A 12,340-nucleotide genomic window follows, 5' to 3' on the forward strand; every position below is an offset into this window, starting at 1 on the left:
TAACAAGTGTTGGCAAGGAGGTAGAAAAACTGGCATGCTTATATATTGCTGGTAGGATGTAAAATGCTACAGCTACCTTGCAGTTGCTCAAAAGATTAAATATAAAATTATCATATAGCCCAGCAATTCCACTCTTAGGTATATACCCAAGAGAAATAAAAATATCTCCATGCAAAAACTGGCCTATGTATGTTCACAGCAGCATTATTTCTGGCAGCCAAAAAAAGAAAACATCCCAAATAGCCATCAAGTGATAAATAGATGAATAAAATGTAGTATATCCATACAGTGGACTATTATTTAGCAATTAAAAGGAATGAAGTATGGATACATGCTTCAACATGAATGAACCTTGAAAACATTATGTTAAGTGAAAACCAGACACAAAAAACGATTTGTTATATGATTCAATTTATACGAAATATACAGAAGAGGAAAATCCACAAAGACAGAAAGTAGATTAGTGGTTGCCTAGGGCTGAGGAAGTTAGGAGGAATGGGGAGTGACTACAAAAAGGTACAGGATTTCTTGTTGGAGGTGACAAAAAGGTTCTAGTACTGACTATGGTGATAATTGCACAGCTCTGTGGATATATTCAAAACCACTGAACTATGTACTTTAGATGAATGGATTATAGTATGCAGACACCTCAATAAAGATGTTTTAAAAAAACTTAAAGATTTCAGTTTCCTTGTAGCCAAAGTAAAAGAGTAAATATGATACTACTAATAACAGTCTAACTTATTGAGCACTTACTGTATACCAAGAAGTGCTTTGTATGGGTGAATCTGCTTAATTCTCATAATAACCAGAGAGAGGAACTATTTTTAGCTCTATTTTACAGATGAGGAAATGAAGATCAAGGGGTTTAGCCAGTTAGCTTGAGATGTTAGTGAGTGGTGAAGTCACGGATTCAAACCCAGGCGTTCCAATTCCAGGGCCTGTGTTTTACCCCCCTCCTGATAGTTGTATGTCTCATATGACTCTGAAGACATGTATTTACAAATATATGACATATATTTACATTTAATTTTTGAATAGGTACCCAATGCACTTGTATGTAATAAAGAGAAACCAACTACTGAAAAATCAAAGGTGGGAGAAAGACAGGATCGTTATAGGGTCAACCCACCTTAGTATATCTACGAAGACCTTCTAAAAAGGGATTATTTTCAATTCTCTCCCTTGAGAAAATTGCTCAAACAATTTCATTTTGAGGTATTCTTAGCCCAAACTAAAGTTAATGACAGTTAATCCACAGCTATTATTAAGTGTGTGGGAAGGAGATTGTTTCTATCAGATTTTTTCATAATATGTTCTTATACTTACATTCCAGAAGTTTTCTGTTAGATCTCCAGTTAACTGCAGTTGATTAAACCCCTTAATGTGGACAGTGGACACCATCACACCCCCAAACATCATTTATTCAAGCCAATTGGTCTTATCTCCTTAAAACTGAGTTCAACTTAACTTTATTTATCACACAAATTTTGTTACAAACTGACTTTTAAATAGAGTATACCATATGAAGTATATGCCAAGAGTATCATTTGATATGTGTTGCTAACATAGATGATGAAATCTTGTGATTGCATTGAGATTCTAATATGGTTTTCTTTACCAGCAAATGGTTCCTAAACAGTTCCTAAAACGCCTCACTTTGTTATGTGGGAGGATACATTTAGCATGCCTGTAACTCAATTTCCCTGCATATAAAGCAAAACTAATCATGCCTGAAGCAAAGTTTCCTTGTAAAGATCTTGGATGAATTAAGGACAGCATGTTTTTAAAACCTTTTGAGTACATCAAAGAATTACATAAGGTGGGTTGTAATCAACTAAAGGATGTGGCCACAGAATTAAAACTACTAGGACCTAAAGAACATCAAATTCCCAAACCAAAAGAAAAAAACAGATCACATAACGGAGAGTTCTCTTCTCACTGAACAAAAGGCGGGGGGGGGGGGGGTTTCCACATTAAAGTTTCTCTAATGTTTCACTACAAAAACCTGCCAAGGCACCAAAGTATGAGCAAGATTTGCATTAATCTATGTGCTATATAAAATGCAAAAAGGCTATGAACTGAAACTACGCACATGGAAGAATACAATTTAAAGACTAAGATTTGGGGGGGAGGGTAAAAATTTTTGAAGAAGTACAATAAGTAGTTTTGTAAATAAGATACTTACCTTCCTCTTGACATCAGAGCCAATGCTAAATATCAGAGACCAATAAAAACTCATCTCCAAAATGTAGTACCAGTACTGAGAAGGCAGCAAGGGCTGAGGAAAATGAGACATGAGAAAAATTCACTGCTTTAGCATCATCAATAACTCATTATAAGGCATTAAACTATTGTTTACACCTATTTAATTCCACAAAATTACAATGCTTTAAGATTTCAATTTCTGAAAAGGAATGAAAGATAATATTTCAAGGCATTTTATTTCCAAAAGGGTAGATAAAAATTCCAAAATCAAGTTAAATGTTTTATTTAAAAGTTTATAAAACTATGGAGTGCCTGGGTGGCTCGGTTGGTTAAGCACTCGACTCTTCACTTTGGCTTAGGTCATCATCTCACAAACCATGAGATCAAGCCCTCTGTGCTGACAGCTCAGAGCCTGCTTGGGATTCTCTCTCTCCCTCTCTCTCTGCCCCTCCCCCACTGACATGTGCACATGCATGCTCTCTCTCTCACTCTCTCAAAATAAACAAACACTTTAAAAAAAAAGTTAATAAAACTACCACAGGTATGATTGCATTATTTTAGTTGATTAAAAGTTAAATTAGGAAAAAAATTCAAAAATCTTTACTTAAGAATATTGGCCAGTCTGTTCTGCTATTCCCATAATTTACCTTGTTTTATGTTTCTTGAATACTATTCAAAATTTGATGTCCTAACCTCTTTACTGGTGACAGGTAAGTAATCAGAATTGGCCTATTCTCAAAAAGGGCAGTAATAAAATATACACAATTATTTAAATACTCCAAAAATGTCTTCTGAAAAAAAATTTCTACATCTAGAATTTTACTTAATAATGTTATAGTGTGTGTATGTGTGTGGGGTGCCTATTTTAGGTAAGTTGATATATTACTTGGTGTAATGGATTGTTACATTAATGCCTCCAGTGAATTTCACCTTCTGATATCCATGCACTGGTATAGTCTATGTGACCATGAACTTGATCTTGGGCTTTGGTCAAGGGATCATAAGCAAATATGATGCAAGCAGAGAGTCTATAATCACCAGGTAAGAAACCTGAGCTATCCTGCTGATAAGAACAAAGTAGAGGATCAAGGTGCCCACTGCCAAAAATATGAACCAGGGACATGAACCAAACCCTAATCAACCCACCAACCAATTGAAAAATGCATGCACGAATTCATTTAACACAATATTGAACAGAAAGAACTGCTCAGTTGAGCCCAGCTCAAATTGTTAACCCAAATCACGAGCAAATAAATGGTTGTTGTTTTAAGACACTGTATTGAGGATGGTTTGTTAGGTACCAATAGATACCTAACATACCTAAGAAGTTCAGAGTAAGTTGGAAGCAGAAGAATAAGACTGGAGTTTGGCCTACATAATGCCTGAGTATCTTAGGGTCTAACCTTTGATTCTGTAATACTGAAGCTAACATATTAAAAGGAATAATTTTCTGGTCAACTAATCATCCTCAGTAAGGCCATAAAAGAATGAGACAGCTGCTGCTTTCTTCTACGTCAGACAAGCACCTATGAGACTAATTCTCCTAGTGAGAATAACTAAAAAACAATCCGGGTAAAATGCATAAAAACATCTGTGAGAAGGCATCAAAGAGCAACCAAGGCATCCAGAACCTGTGAAGCTAAGAGTTCTAAGAGAAAAATGCATTAAAAGTGAATCCTTTATTTCAAATGCATCCTTAATTCAAGAAATACTACAGACCCTAAAGAGGATAAATTCAAAGAAAACTACACCTGTGTATAGCATTAGTGAGTATTTGTCAATTTATAAGCAGTATGGACCCAGAGACTAAGAAGTAGAAGTTAAATGGACTTTTGGCAATCTCATACTGCTAGGATGCAAATTGGTACTCAGGGCCAGCCAAGCAAGAAGAGTCCTGGCAAACGCTGTAGTCTTTTATTAAAACCACTAGGAAAATATCCTAGGAATATGGGTAAGTCATAAATACATCTGCCCTCAAAAAGACTGGAATCAACCTTGAATCAACTCAATCACATATAAGATGAAGGTGATCTGTCTCTATTCTAACTAATTGAAGTGAAAGTAAATCTTCTCAAGAGGAAGATAATATTATCCTGAGCATCTATACTTTTTCATATACAATATCTATCATTCAATAGAAAGTTATCAAGCACAAGGAGATAAGAATAAGAAAATAGAACAGACCTATAGGTGATGAAGACATTGGATTCATCAGACCAGGACTTTAAAATAACTTTGAAAACTTGGTTACTATGTGGAAAATTTCAGTAAAGAACTGGAATCCATTTAAAAAAAGAATTAAATGAAAATTTGAGAACTGGAAAACAGAGTAACTATAATTTATAAGATATATTTAACAGCAGTTTAGACACTGCTAGAAAAGACACTAGCAAACTAGAGGACACAAAATACAATATATCCAGATCTGTGAAGGATCTGAGATTTTATCCTACTTGCAGGATAGCTTGCCACAGTTTCATGGATAATGATTGAAGATATGAAACTCCTGGGTCAGAGATAAAGAATAGTTCCTTATTCACAGTAATAGTAGTTGCCAGAGTATCAATATTTGGGCCAGTTCTCCCATATTAATTCATGTAGGGCTAAAAAAAAAGGGTCAGATGACATCTGCACATGTAATGGGTTGTATTACAAGAGAGGAACACTGAGCTAGGAAACCTGAATCTTTCATAATAGATGGTAACATGCCTACCCTTTGCTCCAGAAGGAGACATTTCTATTTTCCCAGGTTGTCTGTTATATAAACATCCTTGAGAAGATAGTACAGAACAAAAGGCAGGCAGTGCTTCATTTCATTTGACATGCAAAAATGCAAGAAATCTGTGGTGGATTAACTCCCAACAGACTAAAGCTCAGAGAAGCCAGAGGATGGAAAACACTGGAAAAAGCAAAAGAGACATATGGGACTTAGTGTAAAGGTCTAGCATGTTAGTACACCTGTAACTGGAATTCCAGAAAGAGAAAAGAAAGAGAAAGGAACTAAAGTAATGGCTAAGAATTTTCCTTTCTTTTTAAAAAATGTTTTGTTTATTTTTGAGAGAGAGAGAGAGCGCAAGCAAGGGAGGGGCAAAAAGAGGGAAACAAAGGATCTGAAACAGGCTCCATGCTGACAGCAGAGGGCCCAATATGGGGCTCGAACTCACGAACTGTGAGATCATGAACTGAGGTGCAGTCAGATGCTTAACTGACGGAGCCACCCAGGTGCCCCAATGGCTGAGAATTTTCTAAAACTGACTGAAGATATCACACCACAGATTCAAGAAGTACTATGGGCATTAAAGAGGATACATTCAAAGAAAACCACATTTATGCGTATCATAATAAAATGTGAAAGACAAAGACAAGATATAGAACTCAGAGAAAAAAGACATTTTGTTCAAAGAGGCAAAAATAAAAACTGACAGCTGAATTCTTAAAGAAAATTATGGGATCCAGAAGGCAATGGAATGCCATTTTCAAAGTGCTAAAGGAAAATCACTGCTAACCTAGAATTCTATACCCAGGAAAAATATCCTCTAAAAAATGAAGGCAAAGTGATAACATCTCAGAAAAGCAAACCAGAGGGACTTCTTCAGCCAGAAGGATAATCATCCCAGATGGAAGCATGGAAAAGCAAGATACAAGGCATAGCATTGGGAGGGAGATTTAACTGATTTACAAAACAATAATAGCAATGACTTGTCAGGTTTTAAATATTTGAAGGAGGAAATAGGAGGGGGATATATACAAAGTATTCTAATGACTGTTCAGTGGCTGGAAAGAGGTAAGAGCACTAAGTTTTATTAGACTCCATCCAATAATTTAAAAATGCACATGGTGATCTCTAGGATAAATACTGAAAGAATAAAAGCTAACTGAAAAGCTAATATAAAGAAAAAAGTGGAATAATAATTTTTTTTTCAAAAACTTGACTGGCCCATAAAAAAGTAAGAAGAGAGTACAATAAAAGGAAATGCACTAGGTGGTACAAATAGAAAATAAATATTAAGATACTAGATTTAAACTCAAATATGTAATTGCATTAACCATAAACAGACTAAAGGAAAAACACATGTGATGGGTAAATAAGGAATAAGGAGGAGTAAGCTTCAGTAGAGAAAAAGCCAAAGAATTTCACAGACATGGACAGAGAGTAGGAAGGGGGCTCAGACCTAACTCATGGGACAATTTAAGGGACCCAAAGCTGACATAAGGGAGGGACTGTATCACAGGGGACTTACCTGCCTGGGATAGCCATTCCACACTTCCCACAGGTCATAAACCCAAGGTTTCTGAAAAAGAAAAAAAAAAAAGGAACCAAGGGAGAGAAAATAAGTCTTTTGGAGTCAAAGGCAGATTTCAGCAGAAAACATAAGCTCTTCCTGATGTCACTGATGGGGGCACACATGCACAGTAAACTGTTGCTCCTGCTGAAACTCTCTCTCTTTGTACATCTTCCCATACAACATATCTGTGATGCTCATGACTTCCAGTGAATCTGGGACCACACACCTTGCTGTCTCATGCAGGGAATTATTCAAACAAGCGAAACCTCTAACGATATTACTTCCGAACCAGACTGCTGTTTCTGCAGCAATAAAAGTATCTTGAAAGAAATCTCTAAAAGCTGGTTATCTTTTTTTTTTTTCTGTGAACTATCTATCACTTAATGAGGTAATCATTTAATAACTATTTAAGCAGACAATGCAAAGGTAATATGGGAAGGGAAGATTTCTGATGAGTGAGTACCGAGTCTTGATAGAACAAGTGGGATTCGATATGGCAGGGATGGGATTTGGCAGGTAGATAGGGGTGGGAAGGGCAAGAAATTTCTGGAAAAGGGGATGAAATGTGCTAAAATCCAAAAGTGAGGATATACCAGTGTGTTCAGTGGATTGTTAGTAGTTCAGGGGTAGCTGGCACATGGGTTGTGCGAGTGGAAATAGAGATTAGGTTTAAGACTTATGTTTGCAAAAAAAAAAAAAAAAAAATAGTATTTGCAAATTCAAAGCTTAACAAAGGCTCTGAAAGACAGCCTGAGGGTTTCTGACTTCTCTAGACATTAGGATGAATTTAAAGGCATAAAAGCTGGTTATTTTACTGAGAATATTATTTCCCAAGGAATTCACAGGCAAGAATTTTTAAAATTAAAGACAAATTCCAGTCAAAGAATATCAAAGAGACAACTTACATCATAAAGAAATACAATTCCAGCAACAGTCATTATTAAGTAAAATGTAAATCGCCAGCTGCCAAAAGAAAGAAAAATCTTGTGAAGGTGATTGACATCTGAGGAGAAACGCACTTTGTATGACAGTTTGGAAAGAATGCACGGACAAATCCAATATGACATCCTGACTCTGCCACTTGTTAAATGGCTGAAACTGTAGGTTAGCCTTAATTTCTTCACCTATAAAATGGGAATGACAAAAATTACCTCAAACTGCAGAAAGAATTGAAGCTAATTTGTGAAAAGTAAGCATCTGGTATGAAGTAAGCAACAACAGGTGACTACTATTATTACCATTAGTATCATACCTGACATACAATAGACCCAGTTCCTGACACACAATAGACAATGGGTTGACATTAGTATTAATCTAATCGTTTATTTGCACCCCATGTAATCCCCAGTGAAACGGTTTCCATGTGGCCAGATTTTCGTCTTGTCTCTGAAAAGCAGATTTTGAAAGAAAATCTTTTCCTCATGTATGAACAGAGACTTAAAAAGACATATCAATCAACTGTACTGTGTGGGTTTTATTAAGATCCCAATTCAAACAAACAGACTGTAAAGAAAATTATGAGTCAATCAAGGGAATCTGAACACTGATTAAATATTTACTGTTACAGTTTTTCTGAGGTATGATACTGGTGTTGCAATTTTGTTTAAAAAAAAAACAGAGTATCTCTTAGAGATACATACTGAAATATTTATAGTGAAGTCATATAATGTCTGATATTTGTGTCAAAAGTAATCCTCAAGGGGCACCTGGGTGGCTTAGTTGGTTAAGCATCTGAGGTTCGGCTCAGGTCATGATCTCAAGGTCCATGAGTTGGAGCCCCACATCAGGCTCTGTGCTGACAGCTCAGATCCTGGAGCTGTTTCAGATTCTGTGTCTCCCTCTTTCTGCCCTTCCCCACTCACACTCTGTCTCTGTCTCTCTCTCAAAAATAAATAAACATTAAAAACTTTTTTTTAAAAAAGTAATCTTCAGTCATAATTGGTTGAAGGTGGTCAAAAGGAACAAACTTTCAGTATGGGATAAACAAATACTGGGGATGTGATGTACAACATGATGATGATAGTTGATGCTGCTGTCTGGTGTACTGACAAGATGCTAAGACAGTAGTCATGTGACCTCATCACAAGGAAAAAAACTTTTTTTTTTCTTTTTTGTACCTGGATGAGATGACAGACATTAACTAAACTTACTGTGGTAATCATCTCATAATATACGAAAGTCAAACCATCATACTGTGTGCTTTAAACTTACACAGTGATGTATGTCAACTATATCTCAGTAAAACTGAAAGAAAAAAAATTTATCCACAAAAAACAATCTGTGCCAGGAGAGAAAAGTAGGTCAGGGACACAGATGACACAGGATTGCCTTCAGTTGGTAATAATTAAAGTCCGTGATGGGTACATAGCACATATATTTCATTATATACCAACATCTACTGACCTCTTGACTCTGTGCCAAGCGCTGTGCTAAGCACATGTGTGTTATCACATTTCTATCTTCACGTTTGTGGACTAGGAACTGTAATTAGCTCCTCATTATGGATAAAGGGCAGAGAAGGTGGCTACCACTAAAGGACAAAAGAGGTTGGGAGAGATCAGATAACTCTCCGAGGCTGTGCAGTGACCATCAGAGGCAAGCACAAAACCCAAGTGTCAACATTTTCCTGGACTGGTCTTGTCAGGTTGCATTACACCATCCCAGGGGTTTCAAGGTGTGTGCGAGGGATTCCTGGCATCAAAATATTTTCATAACACCACCACCGTGTTATTGCCATTTTCACTCATCCCCTCACAAGCATACAGTGATTTCCAGAGGCTACCTGACGTGGGGTGCCATCTTTGCTCTAAGAGCTGATACACTGTGTGCTTGTGTACTCTAATATTTTATAAATGTCTCAGCTTTCATTTCCAATATCGGTAGGCATAACACACACAAGCTAATGCTCTTTGTGGTCTTTGACACTTTCAAACCGAGAAGTTTGAGAGCGGCTGCCCTTCACTAATTATAAGACAAATGACAAGGCCAATGTTGTTTCACTGGCTTCAGATGAAATCGTTGGTAAAACTTCCCTTTCTCCCAGGAAAGATGCAGACAAATATAATTGCAAGGAAAAATGATCTCTTGGTGGAGGGGGTGGGGGAGGAAATCCAAAAACTGATTGGTCAGGCTCAGACAGTAAGTACAGCCAGGGGGATTGGACAGAGTAAATTCGGGCAATGGCAACAGAAGCTGACAAGGGCAGTGACAGGGCTCAGGAATGGGCAAGGCCCAGTGGAGCAGGCAGGGACCAGCCCCAGGGTCAGCTAAGGCAAGATGGCAGCCCACCCAGCCAGAGGAATGCTCCAGATATTGAGTACTGGGAATTACCTGGTATTTTCATAATAAACTTCTCACCGCTAGATGGAAATGCTTATTTTAAAAAGTGGTCAGGTAATATGGAATTTGCTTTAAAAATAAAGGATGCAGTGTGGATTAAAATCCTGAATTCTGAGGAACAGGACTTAGGGGTCATTATTTTAACGTTTATTTATTTTTTTGGGGGGGACAGAGAGAGACAGAGCATGAACGGGGGAGGGGCAGAGAGAGAGGGAGACACAGAATCGGAAACAGGCTCCAGGCTCTGAGCCATCAGCTCAGAGCCTGACGCGGGGCTCGAACTCACGGACCGCGAGATCGTGACCTGGCTGAAGTCGGACTCTTAACCAACTGCGCCACCCTGGCGCCCCAGGGGTCATTATTTTAAAAAGTAACCAAGTACAATAGCCAAGATATGGAAGCAACCTAGTGCCCATCAACAGATGACTGGACAAAGAAGATGTGATATATATGGACACAATGGAATGTGTCCATGGGCACATGGAATATATATATATATATATATATATATATACACACACACACACACACACACACACACATACACAGCGGAACATGTATGAAAATGAAATCTTGTCATTTGTGACAATGTGGATGGACCTAGAAGGTATTATACTAAGTGAAATAAGTCATACAGAGAAAGACAAATACCATATGATTTCACTTAGATGTAGGATCAAAAAAAAAAAAAAACCCACAGCAAATAAATAAAACAAAACAGAAACAGACTCACAGATACAGACAACAATCTGGTGTCTGCCAAAGGGGAGGGTATAGGGGAACGGGTGAAATAAAGGAAGGAGATTAAAAAGTACAAACTACCAGTTATTAAGTGTGTAAAACTCGGGGATGCAATGTGCAGCATAGGGAATGTAGTTAATAATACTGTAACAACTTTATATGGTGGCAGATGGTTGCTAGATTTATTGTTGTGATCACTTTGGAATGTATATAAATGTCAAATCGCCATGTTGTACAGCTGAAACTAATCTAATATTATATGTCAACTATACCTCAATAAAAAAAAAAAAAAGAAAGTAACCAAGGAAACAATACAGTAAACTTAAGGTGTTCATCCTGATATTATAGAGGAGTTTCTGCCTGTTGGAGAATAATTTGTAAAAGCTTGGTGTTGGGAAATAAATTTCCTGAGATTTCCAAAATGCCTGGGGCTAAGTATCTCTTCCTATGATTCCCATAGCACATCCCATAGCTGGTGCAATAAAGTGTGATTAAATAGCTTGGCATTTTGCTTTCGTCTATTTATTTAGTCTATAATAGCAGTGTTCTGACTTAGAGGAAATTTGTGACATTTCTAAAGAAGAAGGTAAAGCTTAAATTTTATTTGTTGGCCCTCTCCTACTTCCTGAACACATTGTAGAATTTCCTGCTTTGTGTCTTTGCCTTACTTGAAACATGCTACTCTCCAATCCTGATTTCTTTTCTCATGGAAATCCCAACTCATTCCTCTTGGTCTGACCTCCCTTTCTCTAACGTATCCAGGCTTACTGACACCATCTCCTCTGAATGCCCACAATGCATCTAAACATGACCGTGAACTACAGGTATACAGGCTCATGCACCATCGGGGTGGAATCACTGGATGGATGTTGTGGTTTCCTAAGCGATAGTCTTGTCTCCCTGATTAGCTGTGTAAGGCGAGTGACCAGGCCTTCCACTTTTATTTCCCTCCTAAAATCTAGAACTCCACCCAATGTGGGAGAGTGCCGCATACAGAGAAGACAGTCAACATAACCCTCTCCTTTGCCTGACTGATGAATAGTTGACAATTTGAAATTCCCTTCCATGGCCTGAATTATTAGGCTGACTTTCAGCAGGCTAATTGACAGTCAGATTCCCAAGTGTTAGGCCTTGTTGACCCAACCAGTTAGCTGATATGGTGGGTTTCTCCTTGCTAAGAGGTGAGCATTAGGTGTCAAGGGGCAGTACCATGGAGCAGAAAGAGTACCACAAAAGGAGTCAGAAGATATGAGTGCAGTAGCCCAGCCAACAGCTAGGTTATCTCAAGCAAGTTCCTTTAAGAAGATGGACCTGTAGTTTCTCATTTCTTTTTTTTTCCTCTCCATTTTTATTGAGATTTCATTGACATAAGGCACTGTGTAAGTTGAAAAAATTTTCATTTCTTACACAGAGCCAGCTCCACCTTTCCTGATTGTTTCACACCATTGGTGGGAGGCTGAAACATTATTTATAAACTGTAAGTCAGCACTGTTGGGGAGCTGGGTGGCTCAGTCAGTTAAGCCTCCAACTTCGACTCTGGTCATGACCTCACAGTTCATGAGTTCAAGCCCTGCGTGGGGCTCTGTCCTGGAAGCTCAGAGCCTGGAGACTGCTTCGGATTCTGTGTTTCCCTCTCTCTCTCCCCATCCCCTGCTCACGTTCTCTGTCTCTCTGTCTCAAAAATAAATAAACATTAAAAAAAAATTTAAGTTGTAAGGCACTGTAATGTATAAGAAATTACCACAGACTTTCAGGGGTGCATGATC

The 12,340-nt window shown here is 37.8% G+C and overlaps 1 protein-coding gene across 1 annotated transcript in view; it reads right to left on the bottom strand.

The window, feature by feature from the left end:
• The window catches only part of CERS3 (ceramide synthase 3), a 105,837-nt gene that overhangs the window by 48,149 nt on the left and 45,348 nt on the right, over positions 1 to 12,340 (bottom strand). The window contains exons 6-8 of the mRNA XM_045448790.1: positions 7,400 to 7,457; positions 6,450 to 6,500; positions 2,189 to 2,281 (exon numbers count right to left, since the gene is read on the bottom strand). Of these exons, the coding sequence (XP_045304746.1) occupies positions 2,189 to 2,281; positions 6,450 to 6,500; positions 7,400 to 7,457 (202 nt within the window). The remainder of the gene's footprint in view (positions 1 to 2,188; positions 2,282 to 6,449; positions 6,501 to 7,399; positions 7,458 to 12,340) is intronic.

Source organism: Leopardus geoffroyi, chromosome B3 (assembly GCF_018350155.1).
Source record: "Leopardus geoffroyi isolate Oge1 chromosome B3, O.geoffroyi_Oge1_pat1.0, whole genome shotgun sequence".
NCBI classification, from domain to species: Eukaryota; Metazoa; Chordata; class Mammalia; order Carnivora; family Felidae; genus Leopardus; species Leopardus geoffroyi.